The 18,513-nt window shown below is 41.5% G+C and overlaps 1 protein-coding gene across 2 annotated transcripts in view; it reads left to right on the top strand.

The window, feature by feature from the left end:
* The window catches only part of RAD51C (RAD51 paralog C), a 50,826-nt gene that overhangs the window by 3,656 nt on the left and 28,657 nt on the right, over positions 1-18,513 (top strand). For both annotated transcript variants that reach the window (XM_032216868.1, XM_032216866.1), the window contains exons 2-5: positions 144-402; positions 8,079-8,245; positions 10,329-10,462; positions 14,617-14,748. In XM_032216868.1, coding sequence (XP_032072759.1) covers positions 144-402; positions 8,079-8,245; positions 10,329-10,462; positions 14,617-14,748 — 692 coding nt within the window. The remainder of the gene's footprint in view (positions 1-143; positions 403-8,078; positions 8,246-10,328; positions 10,463-14,616; positions 14,749-18,513) is intronic.

Below are 18,513 nucleotides of genomic sequence, written 5' to 3'. Positions count from 1 at the left end.
AAAAAAAAATCTCGTTAAAAATTTCAACTACTAGAACATTTCTTGTAGGTATTCCCCAAAGAAAGATATCTTTCTAAGTGGCTATTAGTTACGTAGTTCTATCTCTTTTTAATTTCAATATATTCTGTGTTTTGATTTTTCAGAAATTGACATTTCTAAAGAGGATGCTCTAGAAATTTTAAAAGTGATCAAACGGGAACAGCAAAATGATGGAGCAAAACCTTCTGAGGAAGCAGAAACCATTAAGAAGAGCACAGCCCTGGAACTGTTGGAAAAAGAGCAGACTCAAGGATTCATCGTCACCTTTTGCTCTGCATTAGACGACATCCTTGGTGGGGGTGTACAGCTGACCAAAATTACAGAGATCTGCGGAGTGCCAGGTGTCGGGAAAACACAATTGTGGTGAGAAAAACAATACTAAAGTTCACATTTCTGTAACTTCCCCATGTTTATCATTCTCTTTTAAAAATCTTGGTGACTACCCTGTTTTCCTGAAAATAAGACCCAACTGGAAAATAAGTCCTAGCATGATTTTTCATGATGCTCATAATATAAGCCCTACCCCCAAAATAAGCCCCAGTTAAGATTGTCAGGCAGATGGATGCACTTAGTTCCATATTTTCCCGAAAAATTCCAAAAAATAAGCCCAAATGTGTCTTTTGTAGCAAAAATTAATATAAGACCCGGTCTTATTTTTGGGGAAACACTGTATAAACTGTTAGCAATAGCACTTAGACTTATATACCATTTCATAGTGCTCCACAGCACTCTCTGGGCAGCTTGCAGCGCTGGCATCTTGTCCCCAATAATTCTTGTCCTCATTTTATCAACCTCAGAAGGATGGAAGGCTGGGTCAACCTTGAGCTGGTGAGATTTGAACACCTGGCAATGGACAGAGCTAGCCTGCAATACAGCATTCGAACCACTGTGTCACCACAGCTCTTCAAGTTGATACCATCAAATCTTGATGAATTGAAATCACAGCTTTTATGTTTAGTCTCATTTCTGGGTGCTTGGCATTCAGAAGGCCATTCCTAATACAGGTTCAATAGATCAAGTGGGTGGTGAAAGAAACTTCTCTCTGAGAGGTTAGTCTACTCTAGACTCTAGTGCATAGGTCTCTAAATTTGGCAACAGTAAGACTTCTAGATTTCAAATTCCAGAATTCCCCAGCTAGCATGGCTGGCTAAGGAATTCTGGGAGGTGAAGTCCACAAAGTTTTAAAATTGCCAAGTTTGGAGACCCCTGCCCTAGTGATTAAGGCAACAGGCTAGAAACCAGAAGACTGTGAATTCTGTCTTAGATAAGAAAAACTGGCTGAGTGAATTTGAACCAGACACCAGGAGTGAGTGACTTCTAGTCCTGCCTTAGAAATAAAAGCCATCTGTGTAACTTTGGGCCAGTCTCCCTCTCAGCCCAACCCACCTCACAGGGTTGTTTTTGTGGGGAAAATAGGAGGAAGGGATATTATATATATTCACCGCTTTGAGTTATTTATAAAGATAATAAAGGTAGGATGAAAATCTAATAAAGAAGATGGATAGCTATTACCAGCCAGGACAAATAACTGGGAAAGAGTCATAACTGGCTAGATAGCAATGGTCTGACCTTAAAAGACAGCTGCTTAACACTCCTAGCATATGTACTGCTAGCTTTTCTGTCAGTGAGCTCCTACAGTCTGAAAAACCTCTTGATCAGCTTTTGATCCTGATTTACTGACTGGCTTTCAGCAAATTCATTTCAGCCAGAGTGCCACTTTAATGTAGATTATAATCCTGGCATCTATCTTAAAAGGTGTAAGAATTCCTATTACTGATATAATGGATTTCCACACTTGATTGGACCCATGTTCTGTTAGGAAACCACAGCAAGAGCTCATCTTCTCCAAGCAAAGGTTTTCCTTCCTCTTCATAAAATTAAATATAGTATAATCATGGTCAGTGAAGGATTTTTTTCCATTCCGAGAGAAGCCAGATACAAAATCAGGCGCTTTTGAGCGCTGCCTTCTCACCATTACAGGCAGTCCTCACTTAAAAACCAGAATTTAAGCCCAAGATTTCTGTTGCTAAGCAATACAGTTGTTGTTAGGTGAGTTTGCTCCATTTTATGGCCATTGTTGCCATGGTTGTTAAGCAAATCATTGCAGTGGTTAAGTTAGTAACATAATTGTTAATTGAATCTTGCTTCCCCACTAGCTTTATTTGTCAGATGGTTGCAAAAGATGATCGCATGACCTCAGGACGTAGCATAATGCATGCCAGTTGCCAAGCAACCAAATTTTGATCACATGACCACAAGGATGGTCATAAGTGCGGAAAACAGTCATAAGTCACTTTTTAAGTGCCATTGTAACTTTGAACGGTCACTAAACAAAAGGTTGTAAGTCGAGGACTACTTGTACTGCATTGCCACTTTCAGAAGATGTACATTCTCTTTTCCTCTAGTTCTGTCACGTCCATCATCATTTGTGGTATGTTTTGAAAAAGGCTCACCTCACTCCGAGTTCTTCCTTTTCTGACAGATCCTACAATTTCTGGAGGTAACTTTCTCTTCATTTTTTTAAATATTCCGCTCCTTTCATTTCCTATGTATGATTCTTTTACTCTTCAGCATTTTGGAGAATTCTGCACATATCCACATTGGCCTCTTTCGGTTTCTCTCTCTCTTTTTCTTCCTTGTGGGGATTGTTGGTGATATGCACTTTCAGTACGTCATTTTCCAGGATTTCCTACCCTTCCTGTATAATTTTCTTCGTTGGGATTTCGGGGCCATGGGAACCGACCTTTTCTTCCTCGGAGTCCATCAAAATCTGCTCCCGTTCTCACTTCTCTTTCTCCAGATACCATTAATTCAAGGCTAACATGTTCACTTCCCCCCCAAGGTACCTTGTCATTTTCACTTCTTTAAGCAATTAATCTTTGATGGTGAGAATTAGGTCCAGGGTGGCAGATCCCCTTGGTTCTTTTTTTTTTTTAATACCTTCTGAGAAATGAAGTCGGCAAGAGAGAACGAGAATTTGTTCGACCCTTTGACCCTTGGCAGATTCCCAGCAGATGTCAGGATAATTGAAATTTTCCATTATCAATATTGTATGCCTCTTTGAAAGACTGGTCATCTAATGCAAATAGATCAATGGCTATTAACCTTGGTGGCCGTCTGACGGCCACTGAAGGCCATCTGCTGGGAGGCTAGTAAGCTTCCTTGTATGCTTGGTTGGCCACTGTGAGAACGGACTGCTGGACTAAATGGGCCCTAATTATGTTCTTATGACCTCTTGACCCCATCTTTATCTTCTGCCTGTCCAAATGGTCAGTAATAAACTGTCATCCCGTTTTCATTTCTCTCTGCGTTCTTAAGAGATAATATTTTTTAACAATATAAGCCACCAGAGTCACCTTGTGATGAGGTAGGTGGTAAATATATTTAATAAACAAATAAACCAAAATATTGTTAGTCGCATATTTCATGCAGGATTTCCATGCTCCGATTCCAAAATTTCTGAACAAGCATATTTATTCTTTACATTTAATTCAACACTCCCACACACACGCACACCCTTTCTGTTGAGTTTGTTCCAATAAATTGCTACTTTGCACTGCTATGTATGCCAGCGTTAAGTAACATCCCACCAACTTTCAGCAATGTACCAATAGAAGGGAATATTTGCACAACAGGATTGAACTGTGGGGTCCTTGGTGCTCTCTGAACTGGGCTGTCTTTTTGCAGACATTTTTAGGAATGTCCATCTAAACATATTTGTTTTCTTGATTTAGAATTTCTTTTCTGCACTCTGTGCATTGGCGTAAAAACTTCAGATGTTTCAAATTCCACCTACTGATCACTCTGTTACAGTGTCCTGCAAAACCCCTCATCCTGGTTTCCTGCTGCTTCCATTTTCTTGGTCCCAATCTTTGGCTGCATAATTAGGGAGAATCCTGTTTCTTTCCAGGAGTCATTCATGAGGGTAGGATAGGTTACTGTCATAAAATTCTTCTGATGTAAACAGATTCTTAAAATAAGAGTAATAGGGTTGGAAGGGATCTTGGAGGTTTCCTAGTCCAATCCCTTTGCTCAAGCAGGAGACCATGTACCTGCGAGACCACCTACTGCCACCGGTAGCCTCCCATCGTCCAGTGCGATCCCACAGAGTTGGCCTCCTCAGGGTGCCCTCGGCCAGACAGTGTCAGCTAGTGACCCCCAGGGGGAGAGCCTTCTCTGTGGGAGCACCTTCCCTCTGGAATGAGCTGCCCCCGAAGCTTCGTATAATCCCCGACCTCCGGTCCTTCCGACGCGCCCTAAAAAGTTGGCTTTTCCAGCAAGCCAGCCTGGCCTGAACAAAACAAAACAAATTATTAATTACTGTTAATTTTAATTCTTTTAAAAAAAATGTCATTGTCAATTTTAATTGGGTTTGGGATATCCTATTTAATTTCTTTTTAACTTTTGTATTATGTGTTTCTTTTAATGTTGTACGCCGCCCTGAGTCCTTGGGAGAAGGGCGGCATATAAATCGAATAAATCTAACCTAACATATACCATTTCAGACAAATGACTGTTCTTAAAAACCTCCAGTGATGGAGTATCCACAACTTCTGGAGGCAAGCTATTCCGCTGATAATTTTTCTCAGGAAATTTCTCCTGATTTTTAGGTGAATCTCTTCTTGATTAGTTTCCATCCATTGCTTCTTCTCCTACCTTCAGGCGCTTTGGAGAATAGCATGATCTCCACTGCTTTGTAGAAATGTGAATATGACAATCATGTCACCCCTGGTCCTTCCCTCCATTAGACTAGACATACCCAATTCCTCCAACCGTTCTTCCTATGTTTTAACCTCCAGTCCTTTAATCATCTTTGTTGCTCTTCTCTGTACTCTTTCTGAAGTCTCAACATCAAATGTAAGGCTGAGATTGTAAAACAGCTTCCCAAGGAAAGTGTCTGTTCTAATTTTGTAATAATGCTTTTGTAAAAATCCTGGTCTTTTTTCCCCCCATTACATAATTACGTGGTGAGCCCCAAGTCCATGAGATTGAAATGGTTGCAATAAACAGTATAAATGTTTGTAATAAACAGTACACAACATCCCTTCTACTGGCTTTTTTCTAGCTTTTGTTGCTAAATGTTTTTAACAACTATGCTTAGGTCCTCCAGATGATGCTATTGCTTGTCCCGGTAAAATATGTCAGAAACACTCTCCCCTCTTCCTCATCCATGCAGCAGCAGAAGGGAATTTGCAAGCCCTTGTTTTCATTTTTATAGAACCTGGCAGAGTACAGTTATTCTTAACCAGGGTTTGTGTCACGTTTCGTACTACTGTCTTGTTTCATGAAATTGTAGTTTAGGATCACTCTCCGTTTAAGATTCAGATGTAAGACTAAATTGCTTAATTGAAACAGAAGGAAAGGCTTCTGTTCTTATAGCTGGGCCAGAATGAGAGAGGGAGGTGTTGAAATCTGGAATGAGGCTTGTTCCCATCACAATAAAATTATGTATCTGTGCCCTGCTATTATAAATATATTGGATTGCATAAAATGCTGAATAATAAGGTGCTGCGAGGCTTTGGAAATAATTTTGCAGAAAAAGGTAGCACCTCTCTGCAATTTCTTAAAGCAAGGGGCAACGGCAGAATCTCAAGGGAAACCACTCCTACACACTCTGGAACACCTTTTCTGAATTATTTCCAAAGCTCTGCACAACCCCACTGAGTACCGTAGGAGTATTTTGTGTGATGAAGCTGTTCTGGAAAGAAATAAACCCGAGTAGATTTGCTTAAAATGCACTGCAGTCTTGTTCGTTTGCAAAATGGCAAGGTTCATCTCAAGCCATAAAATGGATGGAGTCACTTTTTCCTAGTTCGGGCCATGTTAAACTGAGTCCTGTTAAACAAATCATGCGTCTATGAACAATGCATATGCTCTGGGGACTTGGTCGCGCTGATTTTACTGCTCACAGCTTGTAGTCACTGCCCCAGGCTTGTTCATACGCCCTGACATTGAGGTCTTATTGTAATTAACGGGAGTTCAAATTATACAGTCTTAACCTGTAAAGGATAATATTTGTGTGTCAGGGTTGAAATTGAGGGGATAGCTCACAGCTGAAATCGTGGATTAGCACTGATGATGTTACATGATTTGGGTAATGAACATCTTTACTTAAACATCTGCAAGAAAACAACCAAGCTCAGAGAGCATCAAGGATCTCACACCATTTTTATGGTGCAGCAGTGAAAGGCACCTAGATAAAAACTGGACAACTGAGTTTGGGTCCTGGCTTAGACATAAAGCCAGCTAGATGACTTTGGGCTGGTCACTCTCAGGTGTAAGAAGAAGGAAAGGGCAAACCACTTCCCAAAAATGTTGCCAAGACAACTGCAGGTACTTATCTAGGCAGTCACCAGGAGTAAAATCAAACTATTTCTTCTGTCCCAAAGGTGCTTTTTCCAAGAAATAACTGGACTTTTCTGGTTTTTCTTCGAAGATGTTTCACTTCTCATCCGAGAAGCTTCTTCAGCTCTGACTGGATGGTGGGGAATGGAAGGATTTATACTCCTTGCTGATGACACAGATAAACCTCCAGGTGACCTTAATAACCCGCTAAAAGGATGCAAATGACCAGCTGTCTGCAAGGAGTATAAATCCTTCCATTCCCCACCATCCAGTCAGAGCTGAAGAAGCTTCTTGGATGAGAAGTGAAACGTCTTCAGAAGAAAAAACCAGGAAGTCCAGTTGCCTCTTGAAAAAGCATCTTTTGGACTCCAAGTGGCCTCAACGACTCTCTAAAAGGATGCAAATGACCGGCTGCCTGCAAGGAGTATAAATCCCTCCATTCCCCACCATGCAGTCAGAGCTGAAGAAGCTTCTTGGATGAGAAGTGAAATGTCTTCTAAGAAAAACCATGAAGTCCAGTTGCCTCTTGCAAAAGGCACCTTTGTGACAACCATGACTTGGATGACTGAGAATCTCCTTAGACATTTAACTACTGCTTCTGTTTTCTCCTCACCATTCAGACCACACAAATCTCACCATAGAACTTGGGAGTGTTGGTGTTTCCCATTCAATATAACCTTTGACAGATGAAAGGTTGATTTCTTTGGAGTTAAGGATTGATTGGTCATCTACCATCAGGTGGACTCTAAATATTTTTTTTCTATGATGATCTGTCTTTCTGATCTTCAAACAATGCACTCATCACCACTGTAACTGAGGCCTGGTCATCATCTTCTCTTTCTTTCCACCTTTCCCAGCATTAGAGGCTTCTCCACATAGCTAAATCGTTGCATACCTGTGTCCACGGTAGGATAATTTGAGTCTAGCATGGTTTGCAAAGTTCTGATCTTTGTAGGTATGGATGCATCATGGCTTCTGAATGTACTTTCCAAGGCCTTTATTGCTGGTCCACAAAAGTTCTAGTCTACAGCATATTTCTTGACTCCTTACTCCTTTACTGTTGATGGTTGCTCTTGAAAGGAGGACACTATTTTACACTTTGATACCTTCGCTATCAATTCTAAGGCTGGTTATTGTACCTTGATTTTTAATGTGTTGGTCTTTATATTTAGAATACAGAATTAAAAGAGTTGAAAGGGACCTCAGAGTTGAACCCCCTGCTCAAGGGGTAAATGGTTGTCCAATCTCTTCTTAAAAATCTTCAGTGATGGAGCACCCATGTCTTCTAAAGACAAGTCATTTCACTGGTTAATTGTTCTCACTGTCAGAAAAATTCTCCTTAATTCTAGTTTGCAACTCTCTTTAATGCTCTTCCATCTGTTACTTCTTGCCTTCAGGTGCTTTGGAGAATAGGTTGATCCCTTCTTTTCTGTCACAGCCCCTCAAATATTAGAAAACTCCTATCATGTCAGCCATAGTACTACTTTGTTAGACTAAACATATCCAGTCCCTGCGACCGTTCCTCATTGCAATCTCTTGTTTCTCATTGTGTTTTTTTAAACTTCTGTTACAAGACTTCGCAGATCCTTTGCATTTTCAGAGATCAGGGTAGTAAAGCAATGAGTTGATTTGTAATAACCTTTCTCCGTTGATGTTTTATTATAATTCTCCGTTCTCTCCCTTTTTCTTTCCAGCATGCAGCTAGTGGTGGATGTGCAAATTCCAGAATGCTTTGGTGGACTTGCTGCAGAAGCTATATTCATAGATACCGAGGGGAGCTTTATGGTTGATCGAGTTGTGGATATAGCAGAAGCCTGCATTCGTCACTGTCAGCTTATTGCTGAAGTGCACCCAGAAGAAGGTTAATTGCCAAACTATATTTGCTTTCGTGCAAAGTGTGCTTTTTTTCCCTGGCTCTTTATTCAAACGGTTCCATTTATTTCCTTAACTGTCATAGATCCATTCAATATTTATTCAAATATAGGAAGTAACTGTATGCGGTACTGAGTTAGAATGTTTTATTCATGCAGAATTAGATTGCAGTAATCAGTGTTTCTCAAACTTGGTGTCAGGCCTGGAAGCCATCTTTTGCATGGGGCCTTCAGGCCTGCCACATTTCATGCTCTGGGAAATTGGAAGGGGGGATTCTTTGGAGTAGGGTAGATACAGTCCAAATAACATCCCTTTCTCAGAGAGTCAAGGACAACTTGCCCTGCGCCTGGAGTGGCATGACGGGAGGCATCTCCAGTTAGGACATTGCTTGATTGGACATGTGATGGACTTGTGGGTGCTAGACAGGGACTTGAACTTTCGTTTGGGTGGGGAAAACCTGGAAACTTCAGATTCGGGTTTTCTCCAGATGTGCCAATATGACATCTCTCATAAAATGGAACTTTGAGGAACCTCAAGCCTCGGAGTCTTTCTTTCGTTGGGGGTGTTACTTGGAGCCTTGACACTTGGCTACTTGAAGATATGTGAACTTCAGCTGCCAGAATTGAAGTCTGCCAATTACCTCCCAAAGACCCATTAGATCACACAGGGTTGGCCTCCTCTGGGTTCCGTCTACCAGCCAATGCCACCTGGCTACTACCCGGGGAAGGGCCTTCTCTGTGGCAGCTCCGGCCCTCTGGAACGAACTCCCCGCAGGGATTCGGACCCTCACCTCTCTCCAGGCCTTCCGAAAAGCCGTCAAAACCTGGCTTTGCCGGCAGGCCTGGGGTTGATGAGTTCTCCTCCCCTCTCGACTTGTGTGGTTGTGTGATTCTTGGCTATTTTAATTACTTGTATTCTGTTCTATGTTCCCATTTTCCCCTTTTGAGTTGTTCGCCACCCTGAGTCCCTCCCGGAGAAGGGCGGCATACAAATAATAAAATTCAATTCAATTCACATCTTCAAGTGGCCGAGATTGTTAACCCTTGACAGTAATAAACCAATGGACATTCCTAAATTTGGAATAAAAGAAGGGCCATTGGGCACTAAGCCTAGACATTTCTTATGCCCAACCAAAGCACATAAGATGATAAAGACACATAAAGGGAAAAGGTTCAGAAAGAGATTCTTTAGCCAGACTTTGCAACAACTGCTTGGAGGTTGCTGCATTTCAAGGCTTGCTTTTTAAGTACCCTTCTGGAAGGGCTGATTCTTAAGGTGGGTGAAAAGAATAAAGACACAGATCTAATAGCAGAGTAATATTAGAAAACTGGTGAGTATGCTTAGTCTAGTGGTTAAGGCACCAGGCTAGAAAGCAGGAGGCGATGAGTTCAAATCCCGCCTTAGCCATGAAAGTGAGGAAAGTGTATTGGGGAAGTTTGTCATCTTAAGTTATTTGTGAAAATAATAAAGGCGGGATATAAGTAAAGAAATAAAGTTTCCCCAGAATATCTTCTGACCTCGGGCAGCAGCAGTCCTTGAGAAACCGAATTACATAGATTGGTTTCATTTCAGAGACAGAATTCATTCGGGATTGAACAGCAATCTGAATTGAACCAAAACACAAGCCTCTTGGAAACGTTCACGGCTTGGAAAGACATTTGGCAAAATTCTGATTTTATGCAAATTTATGCAATGTGATAGTACAGAAAATTTGGGAACTGCAAATGGGTTTTGTGCAGGTATTTTCTTCTGCTCCCAACACTTTTCCTCTGTAAGAATAGATGTTTGAACATGCCACAAGACATTCTTAATATGTATATATTATATTTATATATGATAACTATATATGGTTATCAGTCTGTCATAGTAAGTATATGTTGTATGATTAATCATACGATTATGCGATTTATTATTACAAAAGACTACCACAAACTATCTCTGGAAGGAACAGATTATTCCCCATACCTTGCACTGTCAACAGCCTCTGCCTCTGAAGCCAGGAAAGGAGGGATGAGGAACAAATTCAATACAGGTTTTTATTGGGGGCTTTTTTCTTACCCTTTTTTCTTCAGATCATCAAATAGCCTTGGAGACTTTCTCTCTTGAAAATATTCTTTCACATATTTATTACTTCCGTTGCCATGACTATATGGAGCTGCTGGCACAGGTTTACCTCCTCCCAGATTTTCTCTCTGGGCACCCAAAGGTAAGGACCCAAAAGAAGTGCATCTCCCAGAGGGGAAAAGAGAATGTATCAGAGTAGCAGCACAGGTAGTCCTTGACTTACGACCACCATTAAGACCAAAATTTCTGCTGCTAAGCGAAACAGTTGTCAAGTCTTGAGTTTTGCCCTGTTTTACGACCTTTCTTGCCGTAATTGTTAAGTGAACGACTGCAGATGTTAAGTTAGTAGCACAGTTGCGAAGTGAATCTGGCTTTCCCGTTGACTTTGCTTCTCAGAAGGTCAGAAAAGTGGATCTCATGATCCGGGGATACTAATCGTCATACATATGAACCCGTTGTGAAGCATCTGAATTTTAATCGCGTGATCATGGAGATGCTGTAATACTCACGTGTGAAAAATGGTCATATGTCACTTTTCCCCCTGCCATTGTTAACTTCGCAGGGTCATTAAAGAAATGATTTTAACCCTGCAGCAGTTTGCAGCTTCTTCCCCACTTTCTTCAGATTTACACAGTCCCTTTTTTCCCCTCATTTAAAAATAAGTAAGATTTTGTTTCCTTTCTAGTATTTTGTAGAATTTGTAAGAACATACAGGTAGTCCTCACTTGGTGATTGTTAGAATGTCTGTCACTAAGGATGCAATTGTAAAGTGCCATGTTACATGACTCCATCCTGTAGCAATGATAATTCTGGCAGTCCCCAGTTACCATTTGTTCATCAATGATATTTTTTTAAATTGGATTCTTTTTAAAATTTAAATCGGATTTTTAAAAAATCAAATAAATAAAATGCTTTTGGAATAAAATCTATCTAAAGATAGTTTTCTATTTAAGATACATTAATAATTCTGTTTATTTAGCATGAAATGGAGCTTAGTTGTGTAGCATGAGGCTGTAGATTCTGCAATATTGGGACTGTTGGTGAGTCAGGTCAGAGGAGGGGACAGTTGCTCTTTAAAAATTATGATTTAAATCGAGTCGATTTAAATCAAGTCTTTTTACTAGTGATTTAAATCATGATTTAAATCGAGTCGATTTAAATCAAATCCACCCTGCCGTTGTTACCTCATGTGATCACAACGTCCGACTTTCTACCAGCTTCCCCATCGACTTGCTTGTGGGAAACCAGTTGGGAGGTCGCAGATCGCAATCACATGACAGTAGGATGTTGTGAAGATTGGAAATCCAGACTGGTTGCTGAGCATCATGATTGCGATCATGTGACCACAGGGATGCTCCAGCTGCCAAAACTTTGAGGATCCGTTGTAAGTGTCACTTGTTCAGCACCATCATAAGTTCAAATAGTCTCTTAACGAACAATTGTTAAGTGAGGTCTACCTGTATGTTACAGATCTTCTGACAGAATGTTCCTGAAAAGAAATCTTTAGTTTAGTACAGAGCTCCTAAGAGAGATTCCCCCATAAGCCCTTGCGGTCCAGATGGGAAAACATTTGTTCTCTTGGAAACTGCAGGCACTTCTTTTGGGGCTGTGGGGGAAGATGCAGGAGTTTGTTGGATGGGGGAGGGGGAGAAAGAACTACTGCAAGGTTCTTGGAATTTATAGGAAGAAAGATTTTCCAAATAACAGTGTGGCACAGAGATAATGTTTGTTCTAACAATCCCCTACGAGGTTGTAACCTCACTGAGTTTTACATACAGAGGATAAAGGGGAGGATGCCAAGCAAAAGCAATCCTTTTCAATGGCAGCCAGAATTATCCTGCTGCTCCTTGTAGGAGGCAGAACTGGGGTGTATATTTCAAGAACATTTCTGGGAGAGGAGGTTTGAGGCTTCTATCCGTTCATCCTCTCAGCTCAACCATGCCACTGCAAGAAATGAAAATAATAAATTATTTTCCCTTGACTAAATGTTTCTGGATGCTTTGACTTCTAGTTACATGGCTGTCTGTTATCTCTGTTTTCTAGAAACTGGACGTAGTTTATACACCTCATTCCCTGCCCCTCCCACCGATGGGGCTTGGAACTTGCTGGTTTTCCTACTCACTGGTTGTGGGACCCTGGCAGGAGGTTGCCTTGCCCAATGACTGTAGAATTCAATGAACACTTTACATTTTCTCCCTTTAACTTTTGTCATTTTAATAGGTTTCATTTTACAACTGGATTTTACATTCCTATTTTTTCCTGCCCACCTGGCATTTCGAAAGCATGCAAATGCGAGTAGATAAATAGGTACCACTTTGGTGGGAAGGTAACACTAAGGTAACACATGTATTTTGCCGCATGCTCTGCACTGCAATGTGATGTGATGTCCTGCTGGCCACATAACCACAAAGAAATGTCTTGAGGCGGTTTTCTTGGCTAAGAAATGAAGATGAGTACTGAGCCCTAGAGTCGTACACAACTGGACAGGGAAACCTTTAGCTTTTACCTTTTATTCCCTTGTAAGCCCCTCGGTCTCAAAGTGAGATGGATGGCATATGAATTTAATAAATAATACATAAATAGCAAGAGCACTTAGATTTTTATAGCACTTAGACTTATATTTCACTTCATAGTGCTTTCCAGCCCTCTTTAAGCAGTTTGGGGGCAAGAGGCTGAAACCAACAATCTGGGTACTCGTTTTGCCCACCTCGGAAGGATGGAAGGCTGAGTTGCTCTTGAGCCTGGTGAGATTCGAACTGCCAAATTGCAGGCAGTCAGTGATTAGCAGAAGTAGCCTGCAGTACTGTGCTCTAACCACTGTGCCACCGCAGTTCTTATATCCTGCTCCATAGTCCTTTCCAATCTTCTCTAAGCAGTTTACAGAGTCAGCCTATTGCCCTCAACAATCTTGGTCCTCATTTTACCGACCTTGGAAGGATGGAAGGCTGAGTTGACCTTGAGCCAATGAGAATTGAACTCCTGCAGTGAGCAGAATTAGCCTGCAATACTACATTCTAACCAGTGCACCACCACAGCTCTGACCTACCTACACAAACAGCAGCAATGAAAATTGTAGGAATTGCTGTCACCAAGCCATGAGGTTGCTCTTTACCAATTCTGGCCAGGGGTCCGATCGTAATTCAAAGATTACCTGTACAAGAATTTATGTCCTGAGTGTTAGCTTAAGAATCTCAGCTTTTGGTTGTAAAAAAGGCTTTAGCATGTCATTACACAGATAACCTTTTCAAAATATTGTTGTTAGTTGCAAAATCGTGCCCGACCCATCACAACCCCATGGACAACATTCCTCCGGGCCTTCCTATCGTCTACCATCACCCGGAGTCCATTTAAGCTCACACCTACTGCTTTGGTGACTCCATCCAGCCATCTCCTTTGTCGTCCCCTTCTTCTTTTGCCCTTGGTCTTTCCCAGCATTAGACTCTTCTCCAGGGGGTCCTTCCTTCTCTTTTGGTGGCCAAAGTATTTGAGTTTCCTCTTCAGGATTTCAACATATAGCCAGACCTTATAAAAACAAAAGTCTAAGAGAAGAGAATTGTGATGCCGTTTAGCTATTTTTTAACTGCTGCTTTCTTCCTGAATCAGAGAACGGAACCTGAAATAGGTTGAAGGGTCACTATAAACTTCTCATTATTTCAGGTGTTTATTATGGGAAATTCAGAACTAAACGCTGGAGGATAACAGCTGGATTTTTTTTTAAAAAAAAAAAGCTTTCCTATATCATCAGTAATGTGACTGGCATTTTTACCCATGCAAATTGAAAATTTTCTGAAGCAAATCACCTATTTGCATAAAGGTGTTTTTTTCCCCAAGGCAAATCCTCCAATTCAAAATTATCTAGTAACTGACCAGTATCTGTTCTAAGCTAATACCTGACCTCTTTTCATTTCCAGGTCATTCTAATGGTTAAGCACAATAACAGTCAGAACATCTGAGGCTCGTGGGAGGCTTATTAAGATGCTACTGTTCTTGGGTTGTTGTTTTTTTAACATCTGATGGAGAAAAAACTGCAGCCATTTCCTGTGAGAGTCATCGTGGTTTTATAACTTGAAATTCTATAAATAGAATAACAACTCCAACAAGGCAAAGGGTTAATCCCTTTCAGATTAATCTATACTTAATTTCCCTCAACCATGAAATGACAAGTAGCCCTTTGATTAATAATGAAGGATCCCTTAGGGGGGGAAATAATCTTATTTACAGGCATCCCAGCTTTTCTGATACAGATTTCTGTGGGAATGAATCTCTCTCTCACTTTGTTTTATATTCGATCATTAGGTACAGTTGATTGTGATTGATGGAATTGCCTTTCCTTTCCGCCATGACTTCGAAGACCTGTCGCTGCGAACGAGACTTTTGAATGGCCTGGCCCAACAGTTGATATGCCTTGCAAATGACCATACATTATCTGTAAGTTTGAGGGGAAATGGAGATACGTGGCTAAGCCAGTAAATGGTACAGGTAACCCTTGACCTATGACCTCAATTGAGCCCATAATTTCTGCTGTTAAGTGAAACACCTATTAAGTGAATTTAGACCCATTTTACGACCTTTCTTGCCACAGTCAAGAAATCCATCACTTGTTTGTTAAATTAGTAAGACGGTTAAACTTCCCCATTGCATCTGCTTGTCAGAAGGTCGCAAAAGGGGATCATATGATCCCGAGACACTGCAATGGGTCATAAATACGGGTCAGTTGCCAAGTATCTGAATTTTGATCACTTGACCATGGGAACACTGCAATGGTTGTAAGTGTGAAAAATGAATCACTAATGAATCACATAATGAATCACATAAATCACTATTTCAGAGCCGTTGTAACTTCGAACAGTCACTAAACAAACTTGTATGTTGAGGACTACCTGTATAACTTTGTAACACTCGTAGTGGCTAAACATTTGACAGAAAATTCAATGTGCTAACACTGCAATGTATTTTTTGACATGTTATAAACCTATCAGTTGTGGTTGTTAAACCATAATTTCTAGCTTAATAGATTATTTAAAACCAGTTATTTATTCAACAGGGCATAATTCAACAAACGATGGCTTGACATAATGCAAATCCAGCTATTCCTTTGTTCTTATAAAGCTCATATTGTATGCGTTTTAAGTGGGTTAAGGATTTCCTGCCTTTTGATTGTCATTGTCCTTTTTATGAACATAAATGCCAGTTTGATCTACTGATTAAGGCACCAGGCTAGAAGCCAGGAGATGGTTGAGTTCTAGTCCCACCTTTGGCAGGAAAGCCAGCTGGATGACTTTGGGGCAATCATCATGAGACAGTGAATTCTAGTCCCACCTTTGGCATAAAAGCTGATGGGTGTCTTTGGGCCAATCATCAAGAGTTTGAGAGTTCTAGAAGACCTGTGGTGGTAAAAATGCAGTGTTGCAAGCTAACTCTGCCCACAGCTAGAAAGTTTGATCCTGACCGGCTCAAGGTTGACTCAGCCTTCCATCCTTCTGATGTCAATAAAATGATGACCCGGATTGTTGGGGGCAAGAGGCTGACTCTGTAAACCATTTAGAGAGGGCGGTAAAGCACCACAAAGCGGTATATAAGTCTAAGTGCTATTCCTATTGCTAGTCCCACTTTAGGAATGAAAGTCACACAGTCTCAACCCAACCCACCACACTTCATCAGGTTGCTGTGGGGAAAATAGGAGGAGGAAGAGTATTGCATGTATTAATTGCCTTGAGTTATTTATAAAATGATAAAGGCTAGATAGGTAGATAGATAGAACTGAAGAAGCTTCTTGGATGGGGAGCAAAATATTGTCAAGGAAAAATAAAATCTAATTGCCTTTTGAAAAAGCAGCTGACAGACAGACAGACAGACAGACAAATAGATAACAGACAGGCAGAATCTTATGAAGAGAAAACAAGTCTTGCTGAGAGAGAAATTCCTGGAGAAATTCCTTAGTAAACTGCCTTTCATCTCCTCTGTTGCTGCATCCTTTGACCTCAGCCTGGAGGTGCTGCAGATATAGCTGGCTTCCTGCCAAAGAATGACACACTTGAGCTACACTATTTATAGGTGAGGTTTTTTTTTCCAGCCTACCCAGGTTAGAAATGATTGTTCCAGAATCCTTTCTTAGGCAAGTCCTGGAATGTTGCTTTTTCCCTGTTTCCAGGTAACATCGTTCCTCCTTAAGCTGTGATTCTGTTATGTACGCTGGGATTTTTCTTTCTTTCTTTTTTTTTTTACTGCCGGGCTGCTAAAAATAAGCCTTTCCATGTGTTTTTACTCAGATAGTGTTAGAAGACAACACAGAACAGCTCTAACGGATCAGTCTGTGAGCCTAAAATGTTACTTCCCAAGCTGGCTAAACAAGATACCAATGGGAAGCCTCACGTAGTACGTTACAGCAATAACCCCCAGCTAAGAATATTTAGAGGCACCCCAGTTTAATCCATATTTTTATCTGAGAGAGTCAACCTATTCCCCAAAGCATCTGAGAGCAGGACAAGAAGCAACGGGTGGAAACTAATCAAGGAGAGAAGCAAACCAAGAATTAAGAAGAAATTTCCTGACAGAACAATCAATCAGTGGAAACGCCTTGCCTCCAGAAGTTGTGGGTGCTACAACACTGGGGGTTTTCAGGAAGAGATTGGGCAAGCATCTGTCTGAAAGGGCAGAAGGTTTCTTGCCTAAGACTTCCAAGGTCCTTTCTAACTCTGTAATTCTGCACTGGATGCTGACATCGGATTCTTTAAATCAGGTGCTGGAGGAAGAAACCCTCCTTATTTCCCCTTTTGAAGGTTTGAAGGTTTATTTTACTTATATGCCGCCCTATTCCCTGAGGGACTCAGGGCGGCTCACAAACCCAAGGGGAGTGGGGAAGGTAAACACAAAGAAACTACAACAGAAAACGTACAGGGGAATTTAAAAGACAACCAACAGTCACACGATTCGAGAGGGGAAGGGAACTCATCAACTTTTGAATTACTGACTCAAGAGGAGCAACTGAGGGGCTTGATGGGCATATTTGGCATTGCTAAAATAATTCAAAATAGCTGTCTTGTAGTACCCGGAAGGATGTCTGCATACTAAACGTTGGCCATGATGAGCAAGTTAAGACACACATGATAAAATGCCTCAGAAAGAAAATTATCGGCATATGGCATTATCGGCATATGGCAAATTATGGCATCGGACTTGGGTACCTGAGAGACCACCTCCTGCCGATTACCTCCCTCAGAGGTAAGATTAGATCTCACAGGTTAGGTCTCCTCCGGATTCCATCTGCCAGCCAATGTCAGCTGGCGACCCCCCGGGGGAGAGCCTTCTCTGTTGCAGCTCCAGCCCTCTGGAATGATCTCCCTGTCGAGATCCGGACCCTTACTACCCTCCCGGCCTTCCGCAAAGCCACCAAGTCCTGGCTCTCCAGCTGGCCGGGGGGCCTGTGAAATATCCAGCCCCACGGAAATTGTGAATGTTGTGGTTTTGTTTTTAAAGTGTTGTCTTTGTCTAGTTTTCCCCTTTCCCTTGTCTATTGTGAGCCGCCCGGAGTCCTTCGGGAGTGGGCAGCATACAAGACAAATCAAATCAAAATCAAATCAAATAGTGGGGTTGTTCCCACAACTTCCTTTAACCCCCGGAATTCTCTCCACCAGGTTTTGTTTTGGTATTGCACCCAAGGCAGCTGTTCCTAGTGACACTACCTTTGCTCTCTCTTGCCACAGTGGTTTTATTTCTGCTTGCAGGTCATTGTATTTTGTTTGCAAGAGCCAAGGTGGCGCAGTGGTTAAATGCAGCACTGCAGGCTACTGCTAGATCAGCAGTTCAGCGGTTCAAATCTCACCGGCTCAGGGTTGACTCAGCCTTCCATCCTTCCGAGGTGGGTAAAATGAGGACCCAGATTGTTGGGGGCAATATGCTGACTCTCTGTAAACCGCTTAGAGAGGGCTGAAAGCCCTATGAAGCGGTATATAAGTCTACTGCTATTGCTATTGCTATTGTCTTCTCCAGTTCTTTCTCTTCTATTGGCCTGTCCCCAGCTCCACTATCCCAACTTTTTGTCTGTCTTAACAAGAGTTGTTAAGTCTGTTAAGGGTGGCGCAGAGGTTAGAATGCAGTATTGCAGGCTAATTCAGCTCACTGCCAGGAGTTCGATCCTGACCTCCTCAAGGTTGAATCGGCCTTCCATCCTTCCGAGATGGGTAAAACGAGGAC

The sequence above is a fragment of the Thamnophis elegans genome, chromosome 4, assembly GCF_009769535.1.
Source record: "Thamnophis elegans isolate rThaEle1 chromosome 4, rThaEle1.pri, whole genome shotgun sequence".
Taxonomy (NCBI): Eukaryota; Metazoa; Chordata; class Lepidosauria; order Squamata; family Colubridae; genus Thamnophis; species Thamnophis elegans.
This window is presented reverse-complemented; position numbering and strand designations above follow the sequence as displayed.